The 26,501-nt window shown below is 31.2% G+C and overlaps 1 protein-coding gene across 2 annotated transcripts in view; it reads right to left on the bottom strand.

The window, feature by feature from the left end:
* Window positions 1–17,897, bottom strand: part of LOC122713004 (furin-like protease 2) — a 378,215-nt gene extending 360,318 nt beyond the window's left edge. For both annotated transcript variants that reach the window (XM_043933123.1, XM_043933132.1), the window contains exon 1: window positions 17,337–17,897. In XM_043933123.1, coding sequence (XP_043789058.1) covers window positions 17,337–17,528 — 192 coding nt within the window. In that variant the 5' untranslated portion in view covers window positions 17,529–17,897. The remainder of the gene's footprint in view (window positions 1–17,336) is intronic.
* Window positions 17,898–26,501: the final 8,604 nt, after the last annotated feature.

Genomic DNA, 26,501 nt, shown 5'->3' with positions numbered 1-26,501 from the left:
CGAAACACACAATAGGTTTCATACGATCAGCGCACGATCTCTGCCGGTAAAGTAGTATTCTTCTCAATAAGTATTTGAAAAATAAGATTTCTACTTTAATCGATCCAGTTTCTATCCTATCTATTCATTAATTATCCTTGAAACGTGAAAAAGATCTCAATACTATTACGAACACGAATCGTCTATAAAGTTAATGATGGGATTTCTTACTCTTTCCTCCGTACAAATTGTTCTTTATCTGTACATTCGCATGCCGCTCGCTTTTATGATACTACATACTTTCCGATTACTACCGTAAACGTAAATTCAAGGACGAGATCGTCAAGCCTGCACACCATCGACGATTCGAGACTGCCCATACGGCCGTGTATTTCGATGGTCAATAAAACCTTCTTGCCTGCAAAATCCAAGCAGGGAACAGTATTAAAATGAATGTTACGATTGTGAAATTTGCCATCGAATGGCACAATTGCGACATGGAACCTCGTAGATGTAATTCGACGATCCCTCGAAACATTCTATTTACAACGATTCGACATCCTGAATGAAAATAGAAATCTCTGATGTCGCGTATTCATGTCTCGTTTATTAATACGTTGCGGGCAACGTGTTATTAAACGTGTAATAATTTTAGTTTTTTTTTTTACGGCAATTGTAAAAATTTATGGATGTAACATTTTATATTAAATTTATTAGTTTACACACTGTACATACATGTGTGTAAAAGATATATTTAAATGTTTTATTTCTTCACGAAAGTATGAAATTTCGAAGAATTCGATGTGTGACATTTTATATATATTTCTCAAACAAACCATTTAACAATATCGCTTTTTCGATGGTCATTTGACACTTGATTTTAATTTAACCATTGTTATTTTACTATTGTATGTATACAAATAATGGCAAGTAATGCTTGGACGACAATTTATTTAAATGTCAACATAAATTTAAATGCTTATACATTGAAAAAAAAAAAGTTTCTAAATCAAATGTTATTTTAGTATATGACGATATCAAAACGTAATATATGCAAAGATGAATTTCAGATGATTCGACAATAAAGAAAGGAAAACCTAGAACATTTCAACAAATTTCGTCGATCGTGAAACTCGTTTGGAATCATAATTCTTCTGGAAAGCGGTGATTCCCTTGAATACAATCAACGTAACACTTCTTGAAATTACTATGGTTAATCTGGATTTCGCGACACGTGAACTTCTTTCGCAGACTATACACGATTTTGTTCCCGGTGGGACAAAACGTCTCATTACGATACTGCTGCTCATGGAAACCTATCAACGAGAGAGAGAAATAGAAAAGGAAAAAATCACCTGTGAGAGACAAAGAAATACAAGTACGTAATACTTTACGTAAAATAATTTTAGTATTAAAATTAACTGCCAAACAAAGAAATGAAAGATATGCGATGTGAGTTACTAATAATTATTAATAATTTCAAATTTGAACAAGAAAAAAATATAATAAAAATAAAAATTTGGCTTTCTTAAAATTCTCTGAAACTTATCATTATTCATTAAAAAAACTTTAGGACAACGTGTTAAACAAAGATAAAAAATAATTACCGAAAAAGTTCAAGAAAAGAATATACATCCAACAAGAAAGAAAAGAAACAAAGGATCGAAACCATCAAAAAAGATATACAGAGAAGTTGCCCATCTTCCATACCGCAGAGAGAGAGAGAGAGAGAGAGAAAAAAAGAATAATTCTGAAACACAAACCAGGAAGAACGAACTCGGAAAAGGAACGAGCAAAGAAAAAAGATAACGCAACAAGCCAGGTATGAAAAAAGGCGCAAAAAAATGAAGAACGAGACAAGCAAGAGAAGAGATCCAGTGAAGAAAGAAAACGGGAGATGCCAATAACGAGATGAACAAGGGGAAGTGGAGCCTCGATGGTGGAGGAATGTGAAACAAGGATAAAAGACAGAGGCAGAAATCGAGAGTAGCATAGCTGAAGGATGAAAGAACGAGGAGAAAGTCAGAACGAAGAAGGAACGGAGAGTTGCGGTTAAATCCTTCTTTTTTTTCTTTCTATCTTCCTTGCTCCAATATGGGTATACAACACGAACTCAGTCTCGAACCGGTGAGCAGAGCCGCATCTGTGCAACGGTATATCGACGGTAAACGGGTTCCGTGAGTTGTGAAGTTACCGGTTTCCACGGAGAACGTATACGGGGCCCTGTTGCGTGAACGAGGTCCGATAGGTAACCACGTGATATGACTGCGTTTCTGCACGGAATCTTGGATCCATGGTAAATTTTTCCTCGATGGATCGATGACATTTGTAACGGTATTCGTTGTTTAGATGAAGTTTAGAGGTTATGTTTGTATGCAATCATGAAAGTACGTAAAAGATCTTTTTTGTGAAATTAATAACGATACGAAATATGATGCCTTTTGGAATCATTGATTTCGTTAATCTCAATGAATATCTTGATGTTTAGACGTTATGTTCGTAAGTATTTACGTGTAAACGTGTATAGAATAGATTCTATGTGAAATTAATTCGTAAATATTTATGTGTGAACGTGTGTAGGATAGATTCTATGTGAAATTAATAACAATATAGCTTTTTCGAATTCTTAATTTTGTTATGTATGTCGAAGAATCGATGATATTCGTAATAAACAGGATTCGCTGTTAGACGATTAGTTTAGAGGTTATGTTGTTTCGTACGTAGTTATGTATAAATATGAATGTGAAAATTCTTTTGTGAAATTTATTAACGATATGCAATATGATATCTTTTGGAATCTTTGATTTTGTTAACGTAAAATAATTGAAAATACATTAGGTATAGAAATTATTTCAATTTCTTTGGAATATTAAAAAGTTTATTTGAAGATTATGCAATTTTTATTCTCTGAAATAATCACTATTATTTTTTGAATCTCCTGATAAAGAAAAATGATAATAGAAATAGTTTATATTTTATAATCAAATATTAAAACAAGAATACATTGTATATATGTGCATGTATAATGAGAAAAATGTAGATGGCACCTTTAATTGTTGACACGGTATTCCATAATTCATGTAAAGTCATATTTTCATGAACAGAACCAAAGATTTCCGTTTAACCGAAGATTTTACTTATAAAATATTTGAACTTTGAATAAAATAATAGCAATAAGTAAATTTATATCCTTGAAAGAATATAACTTCAATAGCGTGAAGAAAGTGAAAAAATAAATTACAAACATCGTAAAATGGAAGTTTTTTTTCGAAGAATATATCTGAAGCATAACACTTTTACAATTTCAAAAATAAAAAGAAAGAAAAAAGGAGAATAAAAATATCGAAACATTCAGAATAGTTTTATTCTACTATTGGTTTAAAAAATATTGCAAAACTTTCGTTTCCAATATTTCGTTTCCGCAAACTGTAGCAAATACTGGGTAATATTGATATCGACGCAGTCCACAAGCTGTTCGAGAATTTTCCCTCGATAAAATCGTGGTATAACATGATTCCTCGATTTTACAGTGGAAAGCGTAACGACATTATTTTTAAGTGCATCACGCAATTTCACGATATTACAGTTGAAGGAATGTACGTGTTATATATTTAAATTGCAATATTGTACTTTAATGTACATATATATATATCTAATAGAATTTCTAAATTCTTTGGAATTTTCTAATTATATCGCATTTAATAAGTTGAATGAAATTCTTTGGTGAAAGATATTGCAAATATTCGAATATTCTGTTAAATTAATATACGCGTAGCAACGATCATTGATAATTACTGAATTAATGACTACGTAATTAGTGTAAATGAAATTTAATATTCTGAAAAAGAACTTAATAAACTTGTATCTCGCTAGATTTTATTTCTTATAAAAGTGAGAAGAACAAGGTAAAAAAACGTGCATTTATCGAAAACATGAATTAATTAAATATTTATATAATTTTTATATTGAATATGAAGAATCCCAAAAGTTTCTATCCACATTAAAACATCTGAAATTTTTAGAAAATTGTTTTATCCTTACCACACTTTCCTGAATGAAAATTATAATTAACATAATTAAACCAATAACAACCAAACATTATAAATTGTCTCGCATAGGAAAAAAAATATTCACTACTAAATATATATATAAAAATTGTAAAATTAATAACAATCCTTTTCAATCAAAGATAATCGAAATCGCTGACTGAGATTAAAAATTCATTTTTGATAGAAAATCACGATAGAATATACACGTTTTATTATCCAAGCTTAACCTACCTCCATTAATTCGCGAGGAACGTAAATGAGATTCATCGAAACAGACAGAGAGACAAAAGGAGAGAGAGAGAGGTAAAGAGGATTGAAAGTCGGCGGGAGATTCAAATGGAAGCGGGGAATATTTCCACGCGAGAAGATACACAGACAGTGGAGGGAAACTGATTTTCCTCGGTCTGTCGGGGTGAAACGATTCGCGGAAATTGTCGAGGAGGCATAAATCCCACATCCACGAGCGTCAAGGAAGGTGGAACACCTTCTTCCTTCCCTCCTTCCAACGCGATGAAATAAAAACATTTTTCAACTCGACTTTCTACGAGCATCGACACCGGGCCCAGACCAGTCGACTGGAAAATATAAATCACCACTTCCCGATCCCCTTTTCTTCTTCTTGTCGAAAATTTTCATTCCCAGAACAGAGGATCGCGCGAGACAGGAATGTACAATGTATGGAGGGGGGGGAATACGAATTATTCGATCAACGAGATAATCCATGTCTCGCTTCGCCTCTCGTGCTTTCTTTCGACAATGCGTAAAGAAGGGTTTTAAAAAAGATTCTACAGAAAATCGGGCGAATCTTTGGAAATTTGAGAATTCGACGGCGATTATAGAAAGGAAGTCGTCGTGTGACAATCGTGTAAGTTTGAAAGCATAATTGTGATTTTGAGGTTATGACTGATGTGAGTGGAAAGATGAAGAATCTCTGAGATTCTCGTAATCGTAATTGTTGTTGGAAAACGGATAAGGTGGCTTAATAACTTCTTTTAGCTTGAAATATAATATATCGAATAAAATAAGGATTTATGATTCGAATAAATTAAGCTAATCTTGGTAATGAAGTTTACGAGCAATTTAATTTTGCATATAAAACAAGATTGACACAAATTGATTCATCGTATAATTTCTAGAATCACATTTTTCCACCAATTTCTTATCGAATTTTATAATATTTGTGTATATGGTTATAATTCCTTGTAATTATAATTTCAGATTTCATATCAACGACAAACGTGGTAAGTATTTTTGTAACGCTTAATTCCACGATTTCTTAACAAAGTTGTACGTATCGTATATTTTCTTTCTTCGTAGACGGTTGCGTAACCGTAAAACTTGTAAATATCAATACCGATGTTATCAATTATCAAGTCGCATTCTCTGACCCGTCGAGGGTCATCATTGTTAGATCTTATGGGGCTTGAGAGGTCGCGCCTATCGTGTTCCAAAATACCAGAACCGTCAATGCAGTGCTTTTCGCGCCATCTACAATAAACTCGTCGAAAAAGAGAAGAAAGAAATTTTATACATCTGTAATTAAATTTCCTCGTATCGTTTCTCTTTTTTCCTTCTAAATACAAAAGTCGAATATTTGTTCGAACAACAATGACGAACGTTGTTAAACGGCGGTGGATATAAACTTAAACATCACCTCTTTTCGAGCGAAATTCAATAGTTGGGAATAGCATTACTCACGGGATAACCCAATAAGTCGAAGTGCGGGGCTGTTTCGCGTCGAGAAGTAGACGCGAAGTGCACAACCATTGCGAAACAGTTTCTTCGAGTCGAGTTTTAAAGGAAAAGAAAACGAAGGAGGAGACAAGGAGAGCAATATGATTCCAGCGTCTATTTCAGACTGAAAATATCGGTAAAATATTGTAAAAATTAGTTAAGATCTTTTTTTCTTTCAGCATAATTTTAACCTCATTCTTGTTATATCGTATTAGTGTAACATGGAAGAGAATAATATATAGGATATCTTTGGAGACTTTAAAGGAAAACTTGGTGTACAATTAAAAATTGATCGTGACTTAATAAATAAATCTCTATCAACATTTTTATACATTCACTTTTGCGTATTTATTTTGACTTCTAACCTCTCCAACGCCCTCTACAAGCACCATTTCCATTACACGACTTCGATCACGACTTAACCCTTTAGAATATATTAGGTTAGAAAATGTCTCGCCTTTCCTTTATATGCATAGCATATTTTTCAACCTGTCTTGAAAAATTGAAATAGTTACAAACATATAGATTACGTGTATACGATTAAACGTGGTAATTTAATTTACTTTTTAATTTCGTCTATTTATACATTTAATTTCGTCTATTTATACATTTAACCAATCAAGTAACCTTATTTTCACGTATTTTATTAAACTCTGCAATTTTCTAGAAAACTTTTTACATCTCCAAGAAAGAAAGTAAAAGATGATCATTAATTTCTTCGACATACAAGAACAAATTCTACATGTTTCTTCCCCAAAGAAGATACGAAAATGAATAGACGAAAAGATTTCTTTTCGACTTTACCACGAACGGTGCAGTACAAGTCTGTAGAAATACAAACAGATATGCGCAAGATAGTTGGGCGGCACCCACACGTGAGAAAGAGCATTGCGCGAAATCCTTTCTCTCGTCGAGGCCTCGCCTTAATATTGCGTCCACACCGTGAACTTTTGTGGAGCGAGACAACTCGCGCGGCCGCCCTATATACCCGATCAAAACACGTTTAAATCGATCTCCCCACCATTCCAGTGATTGTATCCGCTAGCCTCGAAAGAACCGCGTGGAACTGCTTTTGCCCGAGGGACAAAGAAGAAGAAGTAGAATCGGTAAGAGGCGAACTTCCTCCTCGTAGAAGCGAGGTTTCTGTGGATAATCGTGTCTCTCTGTTATTGTAAAAATCCTTCGTTCTTTTTTTTTTTTTTTTTTTTTTTATATTTGTACGATTACAACGTATTTATTTATATATTTATTGTTTTTGTAACATGATATATTATTGAAAAATTGGTAAAATATTTTGTGTATTATTTTATATCAAAATCTGTGTCTTTCGTTATCACGAAAATTGTTTTTTTTTTTTATACATATTTGATAATTTCAATTTCATTTGATTTCGTGATATACCATTACGGATGAAAAATCGAAATATTTTTTGTTTCCTTGCATTAACATTGCAGATATTTTTCACATCAGACATTGAGGTATTGTAAATAATCGTGCCTTTCGAGTTATTATATAATGATTCTTTTGTCTTTCTTCCTTCCTTGTATATTTACTTATTGATGATTTCACGTATTTATTTGGTTTTGTTACGTGAAATACTTTTGTTGTAAAATATTACAAAAAAATTGATGGAATGTTTTTCTTTTTTTTTTTTGTTTTTCAATATTGATAACATTCCAGATATTTTCCATATCAGACGTTAAGGCACCGTCTGACCAGATAATCGTGTCTCTCGTTGCCTCTGTTATTATAAAAATCTTTCGTTTTTTTTGTCTTTTTTTTTTTTGTATATTTGGCAATTGCACGATTTCACGTGATACAGTATTGCGAATTAAAAAATTAGCTAAATATTTTTTGTCTTCCTTAACACACATATTTTTTTATCGAAATCTTAATGTTTCTCATTTTTATAAAAATTTCATCTTTCTCTTTTTTTTTTTCTATATTTGATATAATTGTACGTATTTATTTTCTTTCGCTATTTGCACTATTGTATTGGATAAAAAAAAAAAATTGACGAAATATTTAAAAATGTTCCTTTGATCTCTCTGTTTCTCTCCATCTTTAATTTCGTCACGTGACATTACTACGGATGAAAAGTTGATAGAATAATTTCTCTTATCGATAACAGTCTTCTATTAATAATCCAAGTTTCACAATTGCTTATCATTATCGTGTGCAACGACAGTTCCGTCGAGTAAATTTGTTCTTTGATCGTCTTCGACAAGTTCACCTCCATCTTTTTAAAAAAGTTAACGAAACAATGTCAAAAAACCAAAAATAATCATTTCAAAAAAATAAATTTTTTCCTTCCCATCGATATCTTCCATATCGTCGTTTCACAAATTGTAGCCCAACATTCAAGTTAAATTTCAAGAGTGGACGATCCATCGAAATATCGAGGATTCTTTCCAAAGGAAAGAAGTGAAATTAAATGAAATATCAATTTTATCAAAGCCACCAACAAAAATCTTTTATCCATTGCATTTTTATCCAGTTGCATTTCGATTGTATTTCTCGTATTATTAATTCGATTGAGAGATCGAGATTCTATCGAGGAGGAAATATATCCATGCATACGTGCTTCGCGTCAAACGAAACTTGGATGCAGGGAGAAAGGAAAATTTGCATGGATGAAGTATCGATGCATCCCTCCCATAAATACTACTCTCTTCTTACTTGTTTATAGAAATCTGATAATTTATGCTTCCAAGATTGAAAGGAAGTAATTCGTGTGTGAGACGAGGAACTGCCTCGATAACGAGTGGGAGTCAAAGGGAGTCAAGTCTGTCTTTCACAATTTGATGTAAATTGAACCGTTTGTTTAATCATAGAGGAAAAAAAAAAAAAAAAGAAAAGAAAAGAGAGTTTGAACACGAAAAGAAGAATTTTATTTCCATCCTTTTCTCGTTATTGATACAATTGTAAAAGCAATAGGTAATACGTGGATTAAATAAGAATTAAGACTAACAGTGCAAATTGAAATTTTTATTAACACGCACAAAATGGAGAGGTGAAACTTGAATAGAAATCTGTTTTCACTGTTTCGACTATTTGTAATACTTGTTTGTATTTTGTACATTTTTTTTTTCTATATATATATATTTAGTAACAGATTTAAATTTTCCATAAACGCGGCAAACATCCGGTCTAATTATAAGTTATACTCTTATATGATAAATGGCGATAAGGTAAAGTTTAAAAAATGAAGAAAAAATATCTTGCTAATAGTTTACGTTTTATTTCCAAATTGATTATTCGCTCGATTCGTTGTACAATTTTTTAAAAAAATTTGTAAAAAACGACGAAACGATATATCCGAAATGTATGTATTCTTCATTAAGAAAATTCGATTTCACACGTCCATATTTAAATCTAATATCAATGATTCAAAAATCACTTTCTCTCGAATAATAAAAATTGGAAAAATCGTTCGTAAGTAAAAAAAAAAAAAACAAATTTCTCTTTTCAATCGTTTCGATGACGAATTGATTTTTTTATTTTTATTATTTTATTATTATTATTTTTTTTTAATAAATCGATCTATCACGATCCGTAACAAACATACACGATACGAATCACGACGGTATCAGAAATCGTAACGGTATCAGAGGCAAAGACAAACGATCCGAAAAACGTTAAAAAGCAGGAACCGATATCGTCCATGTCCCAGAAGAGTCGTCAATCGTCGAAACTCGAACTGACCTCGAAACTGCGTGAAATAAATATGTGGCGAGGATAGAGAGAGAGAGAGAGAGAGAGAGAGAGAGAGAGAGAGAGAGAGAGAGAGAAAAGGAAGGAAAAAAGTGAGTCGAATCGACGATAAAATGTGACGAAATTTCACGCGCGAAGAGCCACGTTCGAAACGCGATCAAAGAAGCCTACTATGTTCGATTATATAGCTTTCGCCATTTTTTTCTTTTATCGAGCTGACCATTAGAATAGCATCGAATGATTAAAGTGATTTTTAACATAGTGATTTTTAATTTTGAAAATTAAATCGCGAGATGGAGGGAACGAAACGAGAGTATTTAATCTCGTTGTAGAAATGTAATTGTGGAAATTAAAAAAATTGTAAAGAGATAAAAATATTGAAAAAATTGTTTTTTTTTTTCTTTGTTTAATATTTTCGATTTGATATGGAATATAAAAGTTTCAAAATTATGTATATATAAAAGGATTAATGGATCCTTTAATTGGAATTAATTTTAAAAAAAAGCCTAATCTCGAAATATTCAAAACAATTATCTTAAATGAATTATTATATATAGATTATAAATGGATCATTTGATTAAATTTATTATATTATTATATTTTATTATATTATTTTATTATATTATTTTTATTTATTATATTTATTATATTATATATAAAATCAAATTTTATCCCAATATAAGACGATTGTTTTGAATATTTCGAGATTTTTTTTTTGAGTGAAAGAAAATATTTATCTTATTTTTACTTACAGAGAACTATGAATATTCGTGATTAATTCGGAATATCGAATAAATTTTTTTTCAGCCTCGAATAGGAGCTCAAATAAATTAAACAGAATTTTAATTTTTATCAAAAATGAATCATGCAATAAGAAATTTTTCTTAGAGAAGCATTTTCTTACCGGAAAAAAAAAAACGTGACGAGTGTGGAGAGTTCATTGTACTAACTCGACTTGCACATATTTATGCACCATAGAAAGAATTTGAATGGAGATCCGCCATTCAAATATCACGTTTATACATATATCACTTTGGATATCTTAAAATTTTCCAAAAATTCACACGTTACGAGAGAAATAATATTCTTTTGCAATATTTTTGTAAAAAAAAATTAAAATCTAATTTATTTGCAAAATAGCAATTAGAAAACATTCGATGAAAAGACGAAGAGGAAAATAAAACTCGAAAGGAAATTCCAAAAATATCCGAGTTAAAGCTTCGAAATGGGATACACCATGCATTATATTATTATTATTCGCGCAGAAGACGAGAAGAGGAATTTTCGAGGAGGTTTTTTTCAGGATTCCTGAAGTGAACGCATGCAGGAGGTGGAGAGAAAACTTTTCAGGAGGAGAACCAAGGATGCGGAGAGAAAAAGGAGGAGGGGAAGGGACATGGAACATGGCAACGATCGCTATGCATTTGCCAGAAACAGGTAATAAACTTCCGTCTCATGACGCGTTTACGTCCCAACCGACACGCCATTCCCCTCCGCCATTTTTCCCTCCTCGATATTCCGCCCTTCCTCTTCCTTTCCCGCCCCCCTTTATCATCCAAACCTATCGCGAGAACATATAATATATAACTCAAGGTTAATCTTGAAAAGATACTGGTTAAAAATTTCGAATAAAGTAATTAATTAAATTGAATTTTCGAAATGAACATTTGTCATATAAATATATTATCATAGTTATTATAATTGATCCGTTTTTCACAATTATTTGTAACCTACAATTATTTATGATTATTATTATTACATTTCGAACAATAGATTATCGAAATAACTTATCCTAAGTAATAATATAATATAAATAATATAAAACTAATTTAAAACTTAATTAATATAATATAATTTTGCTCGTGATTTTGATTTATTACACATATTAATAAATATTACATATTTAAATTTTGCGCGAAAAAAAATGGCGTCGATAGAAGGGAGAGAGAGAGAGAAGGGATACTTTAAGGGAGTATATGTGTTTCGAAGATGGAAAGTTCGCTTATCCGCGCATGTCGCGCGAAAGAGTTAATAGTTGGTCCGAGATGTGTGTGGAGGAAGTGTGTATGGGTGAGAAGGGGGGGGATGATGCGTCCGCCTTTCTGAGACGGAAAGTTTGGCGTTTATCCGCGCACGTTGGGCGAAGGAGTTGATAGTTGGATAGGGAACTGTGAATTTGTAAGTAAGTTTTTGTGGCAAGGTGGAGGGAAATGGATTGTTGGTATTTTTCTTTTTCTTTCTTTTTTGAAAAGTTATGTATGAAATAAAGTTAATTGAGACACGTGATACAGTTATGCTCCAAGTATGTTTCTAATAAAGATAAAAAGTTTGAAAGAGAGATTTGTTGTTTGGTTAATAATTAATTTCAAATGTGTAAGTATATAAGTGAATAAGATGAGAGGCAGAGAAAAAGAAGGAATGCTTTAAACTATATTTTGATATTTTTGAGATGAAAATTATTTATATTTAGAATTATTTGTTTATTTGTACAGTTAATAATTAATCGCAAATGTGTGAAGATGTATTTATATGAACAAGATGAGAAACAGAAAGAAAGAAGGAATGCTCTAAGGTACATATAATATTCTATGTGAACTAAATGATGAAAAATAGAAAGAAAGAAGAGATAGAGACTTTAAGATATGTTTTGGAAAGTTTCGAATGGAGATTTGTTAATTTATTAGTCTCAAATGTGTGAGTTTATAAGTGAACAAAATGATGAGAGACAAAGAGAAAGAAGGAATGCTTTAAAGTATATTTTGATGTTTCTGAGATGAAAAGTTTAGAATTATTTGTTTATTTGTACAGTTAATAATTAATCTCAAATGTGTGAAGATATATTTATGTGAACAAGATGAGAAACACAAAGAAAGAAGAAATTCTCTAAGGTACATACGATGTCCTATGTGAACTAGATGATGAAAAATAAAAAGAAAGAAGAAATAGAGACTTTAAGATATGTTTTTGGAAAGTTTGGAATGGAGATTTGTTAATAATTCTCAAATGTGTGAATTTATAAGTGAATAAAATGATGAGAGACAGAGAGAAAGAAGGAATGTTTTAAAATATATTTTGATGTTTCTGAGATGAAAAGTTTAGAATTATTTGTACAATTAATAATTAATCTCAAATGTGTGAAGATATATTTATGTGAACAAGATGAGAAACACAAAGAAAGAAGAAATATTCTAAGGTATATATGATGCCTTATGTGAATTAGATGATGAAAAATAGAAAAAAAGAAGAATAGAGACTTTAAGATATGTTTTTGGAATGTTTCGAATGGAGATTTGTTAATAATTAATCTCAAATGTGTGAGTTTATAAGTGAACAAAATGATGAGAGACAGAGAGAAAGAAGGAATGCTTTAAAGTATATTTTGATGTTTCTGAGATGAAAAATTTAGAATGATTTGTTTATTTGTACAGTTAATAATTAATTTCAAATGTGTAAATATATAAGTGAACAAGATAATGAGACAAAGAGAAAGAAGGAATGCTTTAAAGTATATTTTGATGTTTCTGAGATGAAAAATTTAGAATTATTTGTTTATTTGTACAGTTAATAATTAATCTCAAATGTGTGAATTTATAAGTGGACAAGATGATAAGAAACAGAGAGAAAGAAGGATTGCTCTAAGGTATATATGATGCCCTATGTGAACTAGATGATGAAAAATAGAAAGAAAGAAGAGATAGAGACTTTAAGATGTGTTTTTGGAAAGTTTGGAATGGAGATTTGTTAATAATTAGTCTCAAATATGTATAAGTGAATGTGTATCAATTGATATTTCAATAGAATTGAAATAAGTCATATCAATTTTTTTTTTTAAAAATTCGATTCTTAGAAAGGCTGAAACCGTTCGTTCGTTCGTTCATCCCGCTTCCAGCGATTTTCACCATGGTCACGATCTTGAAACGTAAAAACGGATTTACAGACTGGTTAGAAAGTTCGCTCGAATGAACGTACGTTTTTACTTTACAGAATATTAATCCCTCAAAACAAATATATATATATATATAATCCTATCCTCATTTCCTGATTCACGATATAATAACTTTCCAATTTAAACAACTTTTCATTTCCACAGGCACAATTTTATCTTACCTTCAATAATACATAACCTAAAATGCTATGTTCGAATATTTCTTTGAAATATTCCTACTCAATCCTACTCAAAAGCATTCTTTGCTCTTTAATTCGTTTCGATTAAAACTAAAAAAAAAATATTAAAACAGATTTGACGTACAACTCGAAAAATTGATCGAACTATCGAGGTGTGAAAAATTGACATTGATGACGAAAAACACGGGTAAAAAAGGGCGAAGATAGAAGGGAGGTGCAAATATCGGGCGCAATTTCGTAGCTCCCCCCTCCTTTTTTTGTTTTCCGTTTTGCCATCAGTGGTAACAAAGATCGAAAATTAGCACGAAAGCACGAAATATCTCCCTGGACGGTTGACACAATGAAATTTTCACCTGTGCGCGGCAGTTGAACACTAGGAGGGAGGGAAGAAGGGGCGGGGGAAGGGGAGAGGATGTTTCGCGCGGTTACATAAAAATACAACACCGCGAAACGGACGGAATGGAAACGGGCACACGAATTCACAAAAGCCTGGGATCAGGAATGCGGATCGTGAAACTTGTACTACGCCGAGCTAAAACGTGATTTATAGTTTTACGATCATGAGGACTTTTTAGAGGTGGCGATAACCGTTCTGGTTGCGAGCGACCGCAGTTCGGGCGCGAGCTGTAAAAATTTTTCGATGGCGGCCGTCGTGATCGTGAACCGTGGTGCGAAATGGCAGTGGTGGAGTTTTTTTTTTTTTCTTGAAAAATTCATGGAAATCGCCTTTGCAATCGATACTGGCGATCCTCCTCTCTGCCCCCTATTCGTATTAAACACTAGAATCCTTTGGCTTTGAAATTGGTATTTACTTATACATTTAATGTAAAAGTTCATTCAATTTCAAATATGCTTCTATTTTTGGTGAATGGAACGATAGATATTATTAAGTATATATTTTTTTTTTCTATTTCATAAATTATCGAATCGATATTTAAATTATTCGTAAAGAAGAAGGATGAAAAATATCGTTTGTTGTTTGAAATTATTCCGTCGATTTGATTTTATTCGATTATCAGATTCAAAACGATATTCGATATCGTTTGATAAATAGATTGGAATTCAAAAATTGGAAGAAACTCGATGATTTCGTTAATCGAAAAATTGAAAACTGTGCACCACTTCGCGATAAAAAAAATATTTGTCAACGCACATCGAACGAGAAAAAAATACTGCTAAAATGAAACACTGCTTCTATAACCGAATACATTTGCCAAATTTAATTATATAGTAACGACAATTAATCAGGTAATGGAACTTATACTTAGTGATTCGGGTTTACTACAATTCCGTTTAAATAGTACTATTTTAAACCTTAATTTAGTTAATGCACCCAATTAGTGTCCTTCCCTTGGAATAATTATCGTCACAAGTTTTTATGTCCTCGCCCTATCCGCTCCATTTAGCAAACTGATGTCTGCCTCGAACTAATTCAAAGTTTGAAGTTGCTGCTCGCGTTCCGTCGGTCGATGTAACTTACAGAACTCGCGATAGTTTTGGTTTCGTGGAAATTTTATAGGCGAAGCTTAATTGACAACTTTATTTCATCCTGTTTCGAAGGTTCAAGAGAATTTCTCTTAACAAACATTCCGTAAATTTGTATTTGGTTGCCTCGGTTGATAAGGAAGATATCGTAATAAACCGCCAAACAGAGTAATCCTCAAAATTGAATATTTCGTAATAATTTTTCCTTTTTTTTTTTTTAATATTATATATTATATAAATCTCTTAAGTTATTTCAATATTGAAAAGTTTTAAATATTTTGGATTTGTATAAATTTTTTATTCGTAACATTGATATCTCGCGTATCGGCGGTCATTAATCGGTAATTATGGTAAGTTTGATGGTCAAGGTTAATATATCTTGGAATACCGATGAGCCAAGTCTTTGCAAACCGTCCTTATTAATTCCTCCCTTGAGTCTATTTAAACTCTATTACAATAACTACTTTGGAATAATAGCTTCTAACTAGAATACATTCTGAATAACTCAAATCGAGCAAGCCTTTATACAACGTGTTCCGCCATATTTGCGAATAACTATCTGCGACTCTATCGGTAAAGCAAATTTATCGTATAAATAAAATAATAAGCAATTGTAAAAATTCATAATCAAGCATAATATTAATTCCTTAGTTGCAAATATCAAATTGCATTTATAATAGAGATAATTTTGTTTCCTAATTTTTGTAATCTTATTATTTTATTAAGTTTTCCCAAAAAGAAATTAGATTTAATAATCTTTCTCAATTTTATTTTTAATCGATGAAATTAATTTATCCAAAAATTGCCATTTCTTTTTTAGTGCTCGTTTAATTTTTCTCTTCTCTATTTTTTCTCTTCTCTATTTTTTCTCTTCTCTATTTTTTCTCTTCTTCTATTTTTACATTTCCGTTATATTGTTCGTTATATTCCACTTAATGCAAAAAATAAAAAATTAAATAACTATTATGTAGATAATTTTAATAATAATTTTAACAAGTTGTTGAAATACAATTAATATATCATAATATAACTTGATTTTTTCATTGCCTCATGCGAAACGTGAAAGAAATCGAGATAAAAAAATGCGAAACCGGTATCCGTGAAAAAACTTGTTTTTTATCTCATCAGGTGTATCGAAAATACTTTTAACTATAAAATGATCATTGTGTCCCGTAAATGTCCTTGATATTCTTGATAAAATGAAAATTAAGCACGCGAAAAACCAGGGAAAAACCTGTTATCAAAACTGTGTCAATCCAAAGCGATAAATTTGTATAACGAATTACGAGCGATTACAAGTATAACGGGTTGGACACGCACGAGCAATCTCTTGCTTGAATTATGTTGTTAATGAAGGACTATTGAACCAAAGTGACTGGAAGCCGATGATCAAGATAAAACTTCTTACAGTACTCAATTAATCATTTATGATAAATATGAGTAATCGAATAATAAATCGACTTAATAAATGCGAAGGTATATTTATTATTACTTTCGTAAATGAATTTTACAAAACGATTTAACAAAAATATAGTATTAAATCGAGAATAAATCGTATGTCTTTCATTCCTCTATATAATTTAAATTTTATTTGCTCGTGATAGATAAAAATTATATTGCCGTTTATTATGTTTATAATCTGAGATCAACGAACTAATAATGATTACTAAAATCATTTTTTCAATTCCAATATAACAGTACTTTAAATAGAATAACAATATATGATAATTAAATAAAATAAAATTCAAAAAATAATGAAAGATAGCTCAACTTGCATTGCACCGAATAAAATTGAAATACGTTACTTATAATCATTTGGCTAAATATATTATCGATTATTATTTGCCTAAATAAAATTAAATTGTTTACTTAACTCGATAAATAAACCTCTATTGATATTTATTTATCTATTGGTATTTTTTTTTTATATCACTTTTTTTCATCGTTTTGATATCTAGAATCTAATTTCTATATACAATGATAAGGTTAGTTTTATACATTGCTCCTTGACACGAGAATTCGAATTTCGGATTAGATCGGAAAACTTCGGCCAAAGTCGGATCCGCTTAATACCGAATTTTCCCGACTCGACCCGAAGCCGTAATGCGGTACGAAATACAAACAATTTCTATATCATCCCACGTTTATCCGCAATAATAACGTTAACTTTCAAATTCTATAACGTTACAGAAGATGAACTATAAGTACAATCAACTATAAGTAAATGAAAGGAAAATAATCAAAACTCACCTGTCCATAATTGTCGAATCCATACTTGGCAGCGATCTCCGCGGCAGCGTCCGGTCCATCTGGCACGTGGACTGCGAACTGATTGGTAAAGATCGGCGTTGATCGCGGCCGTGGCCCAGGTTCCGACTTTACCAACAGAGCACCGATCAACATCACTAGTAACACGCACAACGAATCCGCTTGAACGATCATCTCGTCGACTTCCAAACGGACGAGATACTATCTTCCAAAATATTGTTACGCGTAATTTTTCTACCCGTTCAACCCGAGATTCACAACCGAAAAGAATTTTCAAACGTCGTAGACACGGTACGACGGGAAAAACACGAAATCGAAGGTTAATGTTCCCGTGAAAACCGGCGGGAATCGCGAATCTTCATCTAATTTCCGTGTACCATCGTAAACGTTACGACGCATCCGAACGACACGAAGGAGGAGGAGTAAAAAGAGAATAAGACAATTGAAGGGGATACGGTGACGAGATCGCTCGCGACACGCGACACGACACTCGCGGAAACGATTTCACGATTTTTTTTACGATCAACTGGAGAAGGGGAATCTTGTCTGCAACAGAAAAAGAGAAAAAAAATTACGATGATTGGAGGGGGAAAAAAAAAATGTTGGCGGTCACGATGCCGGAAGGATATCACGAAGGGATCTTTGCGGTGTGATGATATTAATTATCGCGGAGAGAATTTTTCACGCTCTCTGGACACGCATTCTGAAATTTATTTCGATTTCGCCGTGGTCACGTATTCATTCTTTTTAATCTTTCGCTCTATTGCATTTTTTTTTTTTTTCTATTATATACATACGGTGTTATTTATTTTGATGTTATATAAAGGATAAAACAAAAATTAACATGTAAAAATGTTAATTTGTAATTTATTAAATTTATAAGTTAAATGTAGAGAAAGCTAGAACTAACTATACATAGCACAAAATAATGATTTTTAAACATCGATAAATTAAAAATGAAATATACGTTCGTATTTAAACCAGATAAATTTATATGCTTTCCAAAAAGGTGCAAGATTTCGTTCCATGAATAAACTTTTTGATCCCTGATTATTCCTAACGAAGATATCGCGTTGACTTATAATATCTTTCCAAAGATAAAAATGAAAAATCAGTGACATTAGAGAATACAATTTATTTTCGAGAATACAATTTATCACACAAGTCAAAGGCATTTACTTATGACATTAAAAACTTGAAAAAGAAAGAAATTCAGATTGAATTAAAATCAATAATGTAGAATGCCTTTTTTTTATATATATATATTTTTTTTTGCACGTATCGTCGCAAAAGAAAAGAAGAAAAACAAAGAAGAAAACTCGAGATAAAACGAAGAGCTAGTTCTTCCACGTAGGGAGGAAGGGGAGCACGCCTCGAAAGATTTCGAAAACTGTGTTAAAGCCATGAAAGCGATGAAACTCGCTGGATTCCACGGGCGTCCGTGGAATTGGAATCAAGAGACGCGACGGGTGAGTAATCAGAAACATCGGCAAGTACTCGTGGAATACGGAGAATTGTTCGAAACAAGAGGAGGAAACAATTTCAAGATGGTGGATAAGTGAAAAATGAGTAGAATATTAGAAATGTTGTATGTTGTTGAGATAAAAAAAAAAAAAAGATTTATATATCAGATCATCCGTCGATCGTAATGAATCGTGAATAGATAAAGCCCAAAATATGCATTTGTATTTGTAAATATAAACTTTTATACAAAATTTAAGAATTTAATTTTAAAAATAGTAAAGGCAATTGTTGATTGTAATGTATACATGTGTGGCATAATATATATAATGTTTTCTATGATGTAACGTGATACGTAAAATCGTAATGCGAGAGATCGATCCAGATGACACGATCGAAGAGAATAATATAATAAAAACGATCGATAATTTTATATTTTTAAAAGCGAATGATAATTAATGCAACTTAAGTTGTAATGGTGAACGAATATTTTCATAGAACGAAGAAGAGTGAAAAAGAGAGGGATAACTAATCATGGAACTAATCGAAAAAATTTCCAATTCCATTGTATAATTTGATTTTCAAAAAAAAGAAAAAAAAAGAAGAAAGCAGACAATATTTTTAGGGAATCACATTCGCATTACACGAGAAAAAAAAATTGGTTTTACACAACCATACATCCAAATATTTGTTATACCAAGCGCATTTTTATAAATATTGCACGATCTACGTATGTCCAACGGTATTGAAAAATGCTGCCCATCCGAATGCCATTTTTTATTTACAGTAAAAAAACATTGCACAGAGACATATGCAATGAAATCCTGTTACAGGAACCAATACAGGAATTCAACTCAAATTTTAAATTTTTCACTTGTAAATATCATTCTAATAACTTCGAAACGAAATACCAATTTTCATTTAAAACTATTATTAATTTATTATATAATTTCCACTATATTCTCACTATATTCTCAAAATTAAATTCTTGATTTTCTGGAAAAAAATCGCAGAAATTTAAAATAAAAATTCTACGAATCTAAGAATTCGATTTTAGCAAAAAAAAAAAAAAGGATTCAAGATATGCTATTGCAAGTCAAGAATCAAAACATTGGATTCCACAAAAATCGTAATGGAGAGCTCTTGATAAATCCTTAATACTATAACTACTTAATATCGGTCGAAGAAGCGCACGTAGAAGTGGTAAGAATTGTATCGTGGTCGAACACAAGAATTTTCGACGAAACAATAAATCGAAATAATGGCGAAGAGAAGGAGGAAGAGGAGGAGGAGGAGAAGGAGGAGAGGAAAACGGTTGGTGATCTAATTTTGATCGCGAGATACATACGTGTGGGGAGAGGGGGTAGAGAGAGAAGGTACGCTCGCGAAAGTTTAACGAGCGATGGTTGGTTACAGGTGAAAAGGAGAGGTTGATATACTTGGGCGTATTGTCGATATAGAAAGGAGGGAAAGGAGTTGAGTTAACCGGATTTCGCTCGCGAAATTGCGGTTAGACGTAATAAAGTTTAACGGAGAAGAGACGGAGAAGAGACGGAAAGATACGTTTTTGTTTTTGTTTTTGTTTCTCAACCGGCAAACGCAACAATTTTAAACTATTTTAAAGACAGGTGTTCGAGAGAGAAGAAAGACTCAAGAGGGATTGCTCTCAAATATATTCGCGTTTCAAGGACACGAGAAGAATTCTCGAGAGTTGCTCTCAAATGTATAAAGATATAAATTTGAGAGAAGAACTCAAGAGAGTTGTTCTCAAATGTACAAGGGTAGAAATTTGACAAAAAACTCTCGAAAGTATTTCTCGCGAGAATTTTACTTTAATTTAAATGCAATTCCATTCCAATCTCAATAATTCGATCTTCGATTCTTCGCATTGATTCGTTGTTAAACCAATTTACGTTGATTACATTTTATTACCTAACTAAGCCAATTTGTTAATAACGTCTTTTTAATCGATCCCACTTATAATCAACTCGCTTATAAAGCTAATAACATGAAATATTAAAACATTTGGATTGTTGTTACAGTTCAATTAAATTCGATTCAAATTTTCTAAATTCTCTAAAACTATAGTTCCATGAATTTGGTAATCAATACTTGGTTAGAAAAAATTAAAACTAAAAAGAAGCAGATCTTTAAAAGCATAAATGATAAAACAGATAAAAATACCTTTATATTACATCCTTTATACTATCATCCAGAAAACGTTGTATAACAAGATAAATTTCCAATCCACTTTTAACCCAATGTTACAACATTGACAAGAATCTAATACCAATATGTATCACGCGTTAAAATACTTTTCACGGTTCCAATCAATTATTAAACCTTTGTGAGAGACGAATCAACTTTCCTCCTTATTCGCCATTCCATTTTTCCGTTATACTTGCAACGTACAGAGCGTGTCTAAACTTTCGAATACAAAGGAACGGAAGTTCTAAAGAAAAATCGAGTGTGCTCGAGGAACAAACGTGGAAGAAGCGTATCGGCGAAGCAATAACCAAAGCGTTATCTAACAACTGATCGGATCACTGACAAAGTGACTTAGACGGTGACGTCAAGATGAGGTATTATTAACGGAAATTCTAATCCGTGGTAGAAAATCGACAATATTTACGCTAGAAGTTGCCACATCGTTGACAAGAGAAAATTTATTTAAAAAAATTCGAATATTTGAGAAATGGAATCGTTCGTTCTAAAATCGCCACTTGTTTAAATTATATCATATACTGATTTTGATTAATGATAAACGAGGAAATGGATTTGGAAAATTTTTAGAAAAAAATTTTTAATTAGAATGTAGAATGTTGAGGCAGAAAGTAGACAATGTACAACTTAAATTTCGATCATTCGTTGAAATTATTGACCGAGAAAGAAACTAGATTTGAAAAAATTTTGAAAATCGACAACAATTTACCCTAAAACTGCCATTCGCTATTTGGTAAATTATTAACCAATTTTTGATGATAAAAAACAAACTTGAACTTTGAAAATATTTTCAAAAAATATAAAAAATTTGAGAAGAGAAAATCGATTTGCAATATTTGCAAATAAAATCATCGCAATAATAAGAATACTCTTATTAATAAATGTAGATATAACATAGAAGAAACATTTATTTAATTGTTAGCTATTTTCGAACATGTTTTCTCGTTTCTCAGAGAATGATATTCGCCGAAGAACAAAAAAAGAACCATAATCAGAAGAGGAAATACTAAGAATCTGGTAATTAGAGGCTGGATAACCGTTGAAATATCGTGGACACGCGAATATGACGCGAGTAAACCCGAGCCGATTGCAATTAGGCCTATGAAACGTGCAACTTTGTCGCGTGAAATAAGCCACGGAGGAACAGCTGCACGATATTTCTGTCCTAATTACCGAAACAGCTTGAAGTAATTTAGAAAATGTCCATCAGAAGGAGAAAAAGTTTTCTTGATAAGAAGCTCGCTGCTAAATTCTTCAACGAATTTTATCCCTCATATAGAAAATTATCTGTTGGCTAATGCTGATCCTATATCCGTAGTAAAATGGGCCATCATTTTAAAATGATACGTGTCACGATTTCAAAAAATTAGTAGAATTTTATAATATAATGTAAAAAGAAATAATGGATAATTTGATTAGTAAATCTTCTTTTATCGTTTTGTATATTGATAAAAATGTAAATAATAACGAACAGTATTGAATTTTTGTCAATTTTTCATCAAAAAAAAAAAAAAAAAGAGAATATTCTATTATTTGAAAATTCGATTATCGCGTTTATTACAATTTTTATTATCTATCGATAATTTCATCATCGTCAATAATTTCGTTTTTTTTAATTTTGGATGCATTAAATGCCCTACGATTCTCGAGCAAAAATATTTTCCTATTCATACGTGCAGAAGCTTTACAATGCACAAAGGTATATATACCGTTATAAATAAACGAGATATGATGCAAACGAATAAACTTGTCGCTATATCCCTAATAAATACCTCGAAAACACAGCGAGACTGCGGACAAAAGCAAGAGAATGAAGAGAGAGAGGGGGGGGAGGGGGGAAGAACCACGAAAAACAAAGAATATTTAACATCCGAATTACGAGTGATGACGCATTAAACAAGGTGGTATAACATTGCGTCACACGGTTAAAAAAGTAGGAAAAAATTCTAACAATAAATTCTTACATCATTCAAGAATCGCAAAGAAGAAGAAGATTGTAATTCGAAAAAAACGAAATAAAAATTTAAAATAAAAAAATGCATCATGATATCATTGTCGGTAAAATACGATTAAAAAAAAAAAAAAAAATCCTGTATGGAACTTTATACAGGATGTTTCGAAATTAATAATACGATAAATGGTAGGAATAAAAAAAAAGGATAAGATAAAATATATTGAAATTTATATTAAATAAATATATTAAATAAAATTTTATTAGAGATAAAAAAATGTATACGTGAGTAAATAAAATTTGAATAATGAGATTAGTAATGGAATGATAAATTTTTTTGCATAAAATTTACCGATGTTGAAAATTAACAGTTTGTTTAAATGTACAATCCTTGCACGTCCAGTTATGTAATTACAATGAATATGCAATAACTAATCAAAGACATAGAAATAAATTAAAAGTGAATTTTTTCTGAACTCTTTTGTCTTTTGCAAAGAGCAAAGTGAAAGGTTAAACATTCTAAATTTAGTTTCCTTTTAAAATTAATCATATTTATGCGCCACGTGAAAGGAGATGTAACTGTTTGTAAGTTCAAGAGCTCATTTTACTTTGTTACAAAGCATTGAAAACGCGGTTAAATTGGGGACACACGAACACAGGCCAACGTGATTTGAATATTGAACGTTCAACCGTTTGAATAGTTCTTTCTTTTAGGAACACAAAACGAAACATAATTGAAAAGGAAACACCATATAAAAGAAATAGAAAAAATTCTTAATGAAATGAAAAATTTCGCTTTTTTGAAATATCTAACATTTAATTTTAAATATAATTTTTAAAAAAAATATATAAATCTTATCGAATTAATAGAAACATACATTAATTTCCAATGATGTCTAAATCATTTTCATATAATAATAATAAATTTATAAATAATGATTAAATAATTTATAAATAAATGATTTAAATTAAATGATTTAAATTAAATATAACCAACGTATTTCCATGAAACTATGTAGATATATAATTAATTTTAATCAATATTTTTCATCTTCATTAATTTGACATTAATGTATTCTAACATGTGATAAAGTATATTAAACTGGGATACACGTTCTTCATACAGGATACTCAATTTATTTTTATTACAAAAGTGTTACAGACTTGCAAGTAGAATAATAAAACCATGATAGCTAGAAACGAGAAAATCTAGTCAACCGTGGAATCTGGACAATATACAACAACTATACACAATATAGTTTTTTAATTTGAGAAATTTTATTTTACTTTGAAAATTTATTATTAACGTTAAAATTAAAATAAATCTATTCATCATACGTAAAAATTAAATTGAATCGGCATTAGTTTCTCTATTATAAATCGATAGATATTTAATAATTAATGTATTTTAGAATATCCTATATGTATAACACGTTTCGGCATTGGATGCATTTGCGAACAACTATCTTGCGTACCAAATTCAATTACCAACGTACAGGAAGATGTTGATGACGACAACATTGAACAAACATACGTCTGACCAGTTTAGTGACAACTAAACTAATGAATATTCGAATGTTAATTCGTAAATTTAATGTGCACATGGATATCTAGAATAACTAAAGCGCGTGTATAAATTTTAAAATTTTAACATTAAAGATTGTGTTAATTTCTTTATTAAACTAGCATCAAATACGACTATAGAGAAAATTTAAATATTTATATAACATTTTAATCTTCAACATTGACACGACAAAATGATCGAACTTATTATATTTAATTAATGAAAAGAAACTAGTTGCTATCATATGATAACTATTTATAACAAATGTTAATCAAAAAATAGTTTAGTATTTGTTATATTAATTAAACATATTCACATTAAATAATTTTGAAAATAATTTATACTTTCATTCTTTATCTAACGAAATAAAAATTAATAATTTTATAAATATTGCAAATCATAATATACTTTCAAAGTTTACATGAACAATCTGTTTGTAATCTTTTTCGAATAATTTATTATATCTTCATAAGATATTACCGTTTCTAATGTTTATTTCGCAAAGCAAAAATCACTTTACAAGTCATAAATTATATCTTTTTCGCAAATAACATTATTACATAGTCAATATTATTAAAAATTTTTAAATATAATCTATTTGCAACTTTTTGACATGTATTGTACATCATCGAATATTCTAGAATATATTTTTAATAATTATTTCGCAAAATAATAATAAAAGATTAGTAAGAGTAAATAATAAAAGAAAAACCATTTCATAATTCACGAATCATTTTTAAACGATAATAATCACATTGTCCATAATAAAAAAATTATACAGCCGATAAAGTACTCTTAATATCGACAAGGTTGTAGCCAATCACATTCGTAAACATACTCCAATTTGAAATCTAACGGAAAACGAGGTAACAGAGAATCCACACACGGACATTACGACCATTCTATATGTGTAAGTACACGTATATTACCATATATATCACTGACAAGTTGAACTCGTTCGATCAAAAAAGAGCTGCAATTTTTTGTGGTGAACTCTCGAAAAGATGAGATTGCACGTAAAGAAGAATTCGGGGAAAGAAAAAAAAAGTTGAAGCCAATCGCGACGGAAATGGTGGATTGATAATTCATAATTATTTCCATGTACAAAATATGAAACCGTAATTAGTTTGAGATCAGAAAAGAATGGTGTGACTAAAAGATTTTACACAAGCCCACATGATTAGAACGCGACATCGTAATATTTCTTCAGCGATATGCTTCATGCATATGATACATATTCGCACACGCGTGCTCACATGCCGTGATGATTTTTCGCACGCCACTCGCTTTGGCCCAAATTACACATGCTCGTAGCTTCGCGAAACGCTCTAAAGCCAGTTGCTGCTTTCACAGCCTTTTTTTTTTCTTACACAACGCGTACACATCGTACATTCTGTATGCGAATCACGGTCAGCCTGTATTTTCGATGAAAGTGAAAGAATTGAGATCAACGACCTTTGGCAAGGGAGAAATTCACAAAAGAATATCGACAGTTAAAATACAAATCATGCTCGTGTTTAGCATTAATCCTTAAGAGCAAAAACGTACAACCTTAATCAAAAAACAGGACGGAGAAGTTTCACGAAGAGAAAGTCTGTGGTACACGAGGACTCCGTAACGTCAGCTGACAGGAACAAGAACTGCGAGAAAGAGCCATGTAATCGGTCATTGAAAAGAATATTAGTCGATATATAGAGGCATAATGAAAACATAACCGTGATAGATGTAGAAGTGACAGGAGGTTAGTCGTAAATAATGCGACATCAAATCGTATGCAATTTGACGAACAAGCATGATGATTATGTTTTCCGTGTAACTGAATAAGAAAAATACTTGCCTGTTTAAGTTGTAAGCACACGATGTTACAAGTTTCCACGTTGTATAGTGAAATTCCAGCGATCTTGCGTCTACGACACAAATGTCACCGACTTTGGCACACGATACATAC

Source organism: Apis laboriosa, unplaced genomic scaffold (genome assembly GCF_014066325.1).
Source record: "Apis laboriosa isolate Shangri-la unplaced genomic scaffold, ASM1406632v1 scaffold112_cov148, whole genome shotgun sequence".
Lineage (NCBI taxonomy): Eukaryota > Metazoa > Arthropoda > Insecta > Hymenoptera > Apidae > Apis > Apis laboriosa.
This window is presented reverse-complemented; position numbering and strand designations above follow the sequence as displayed.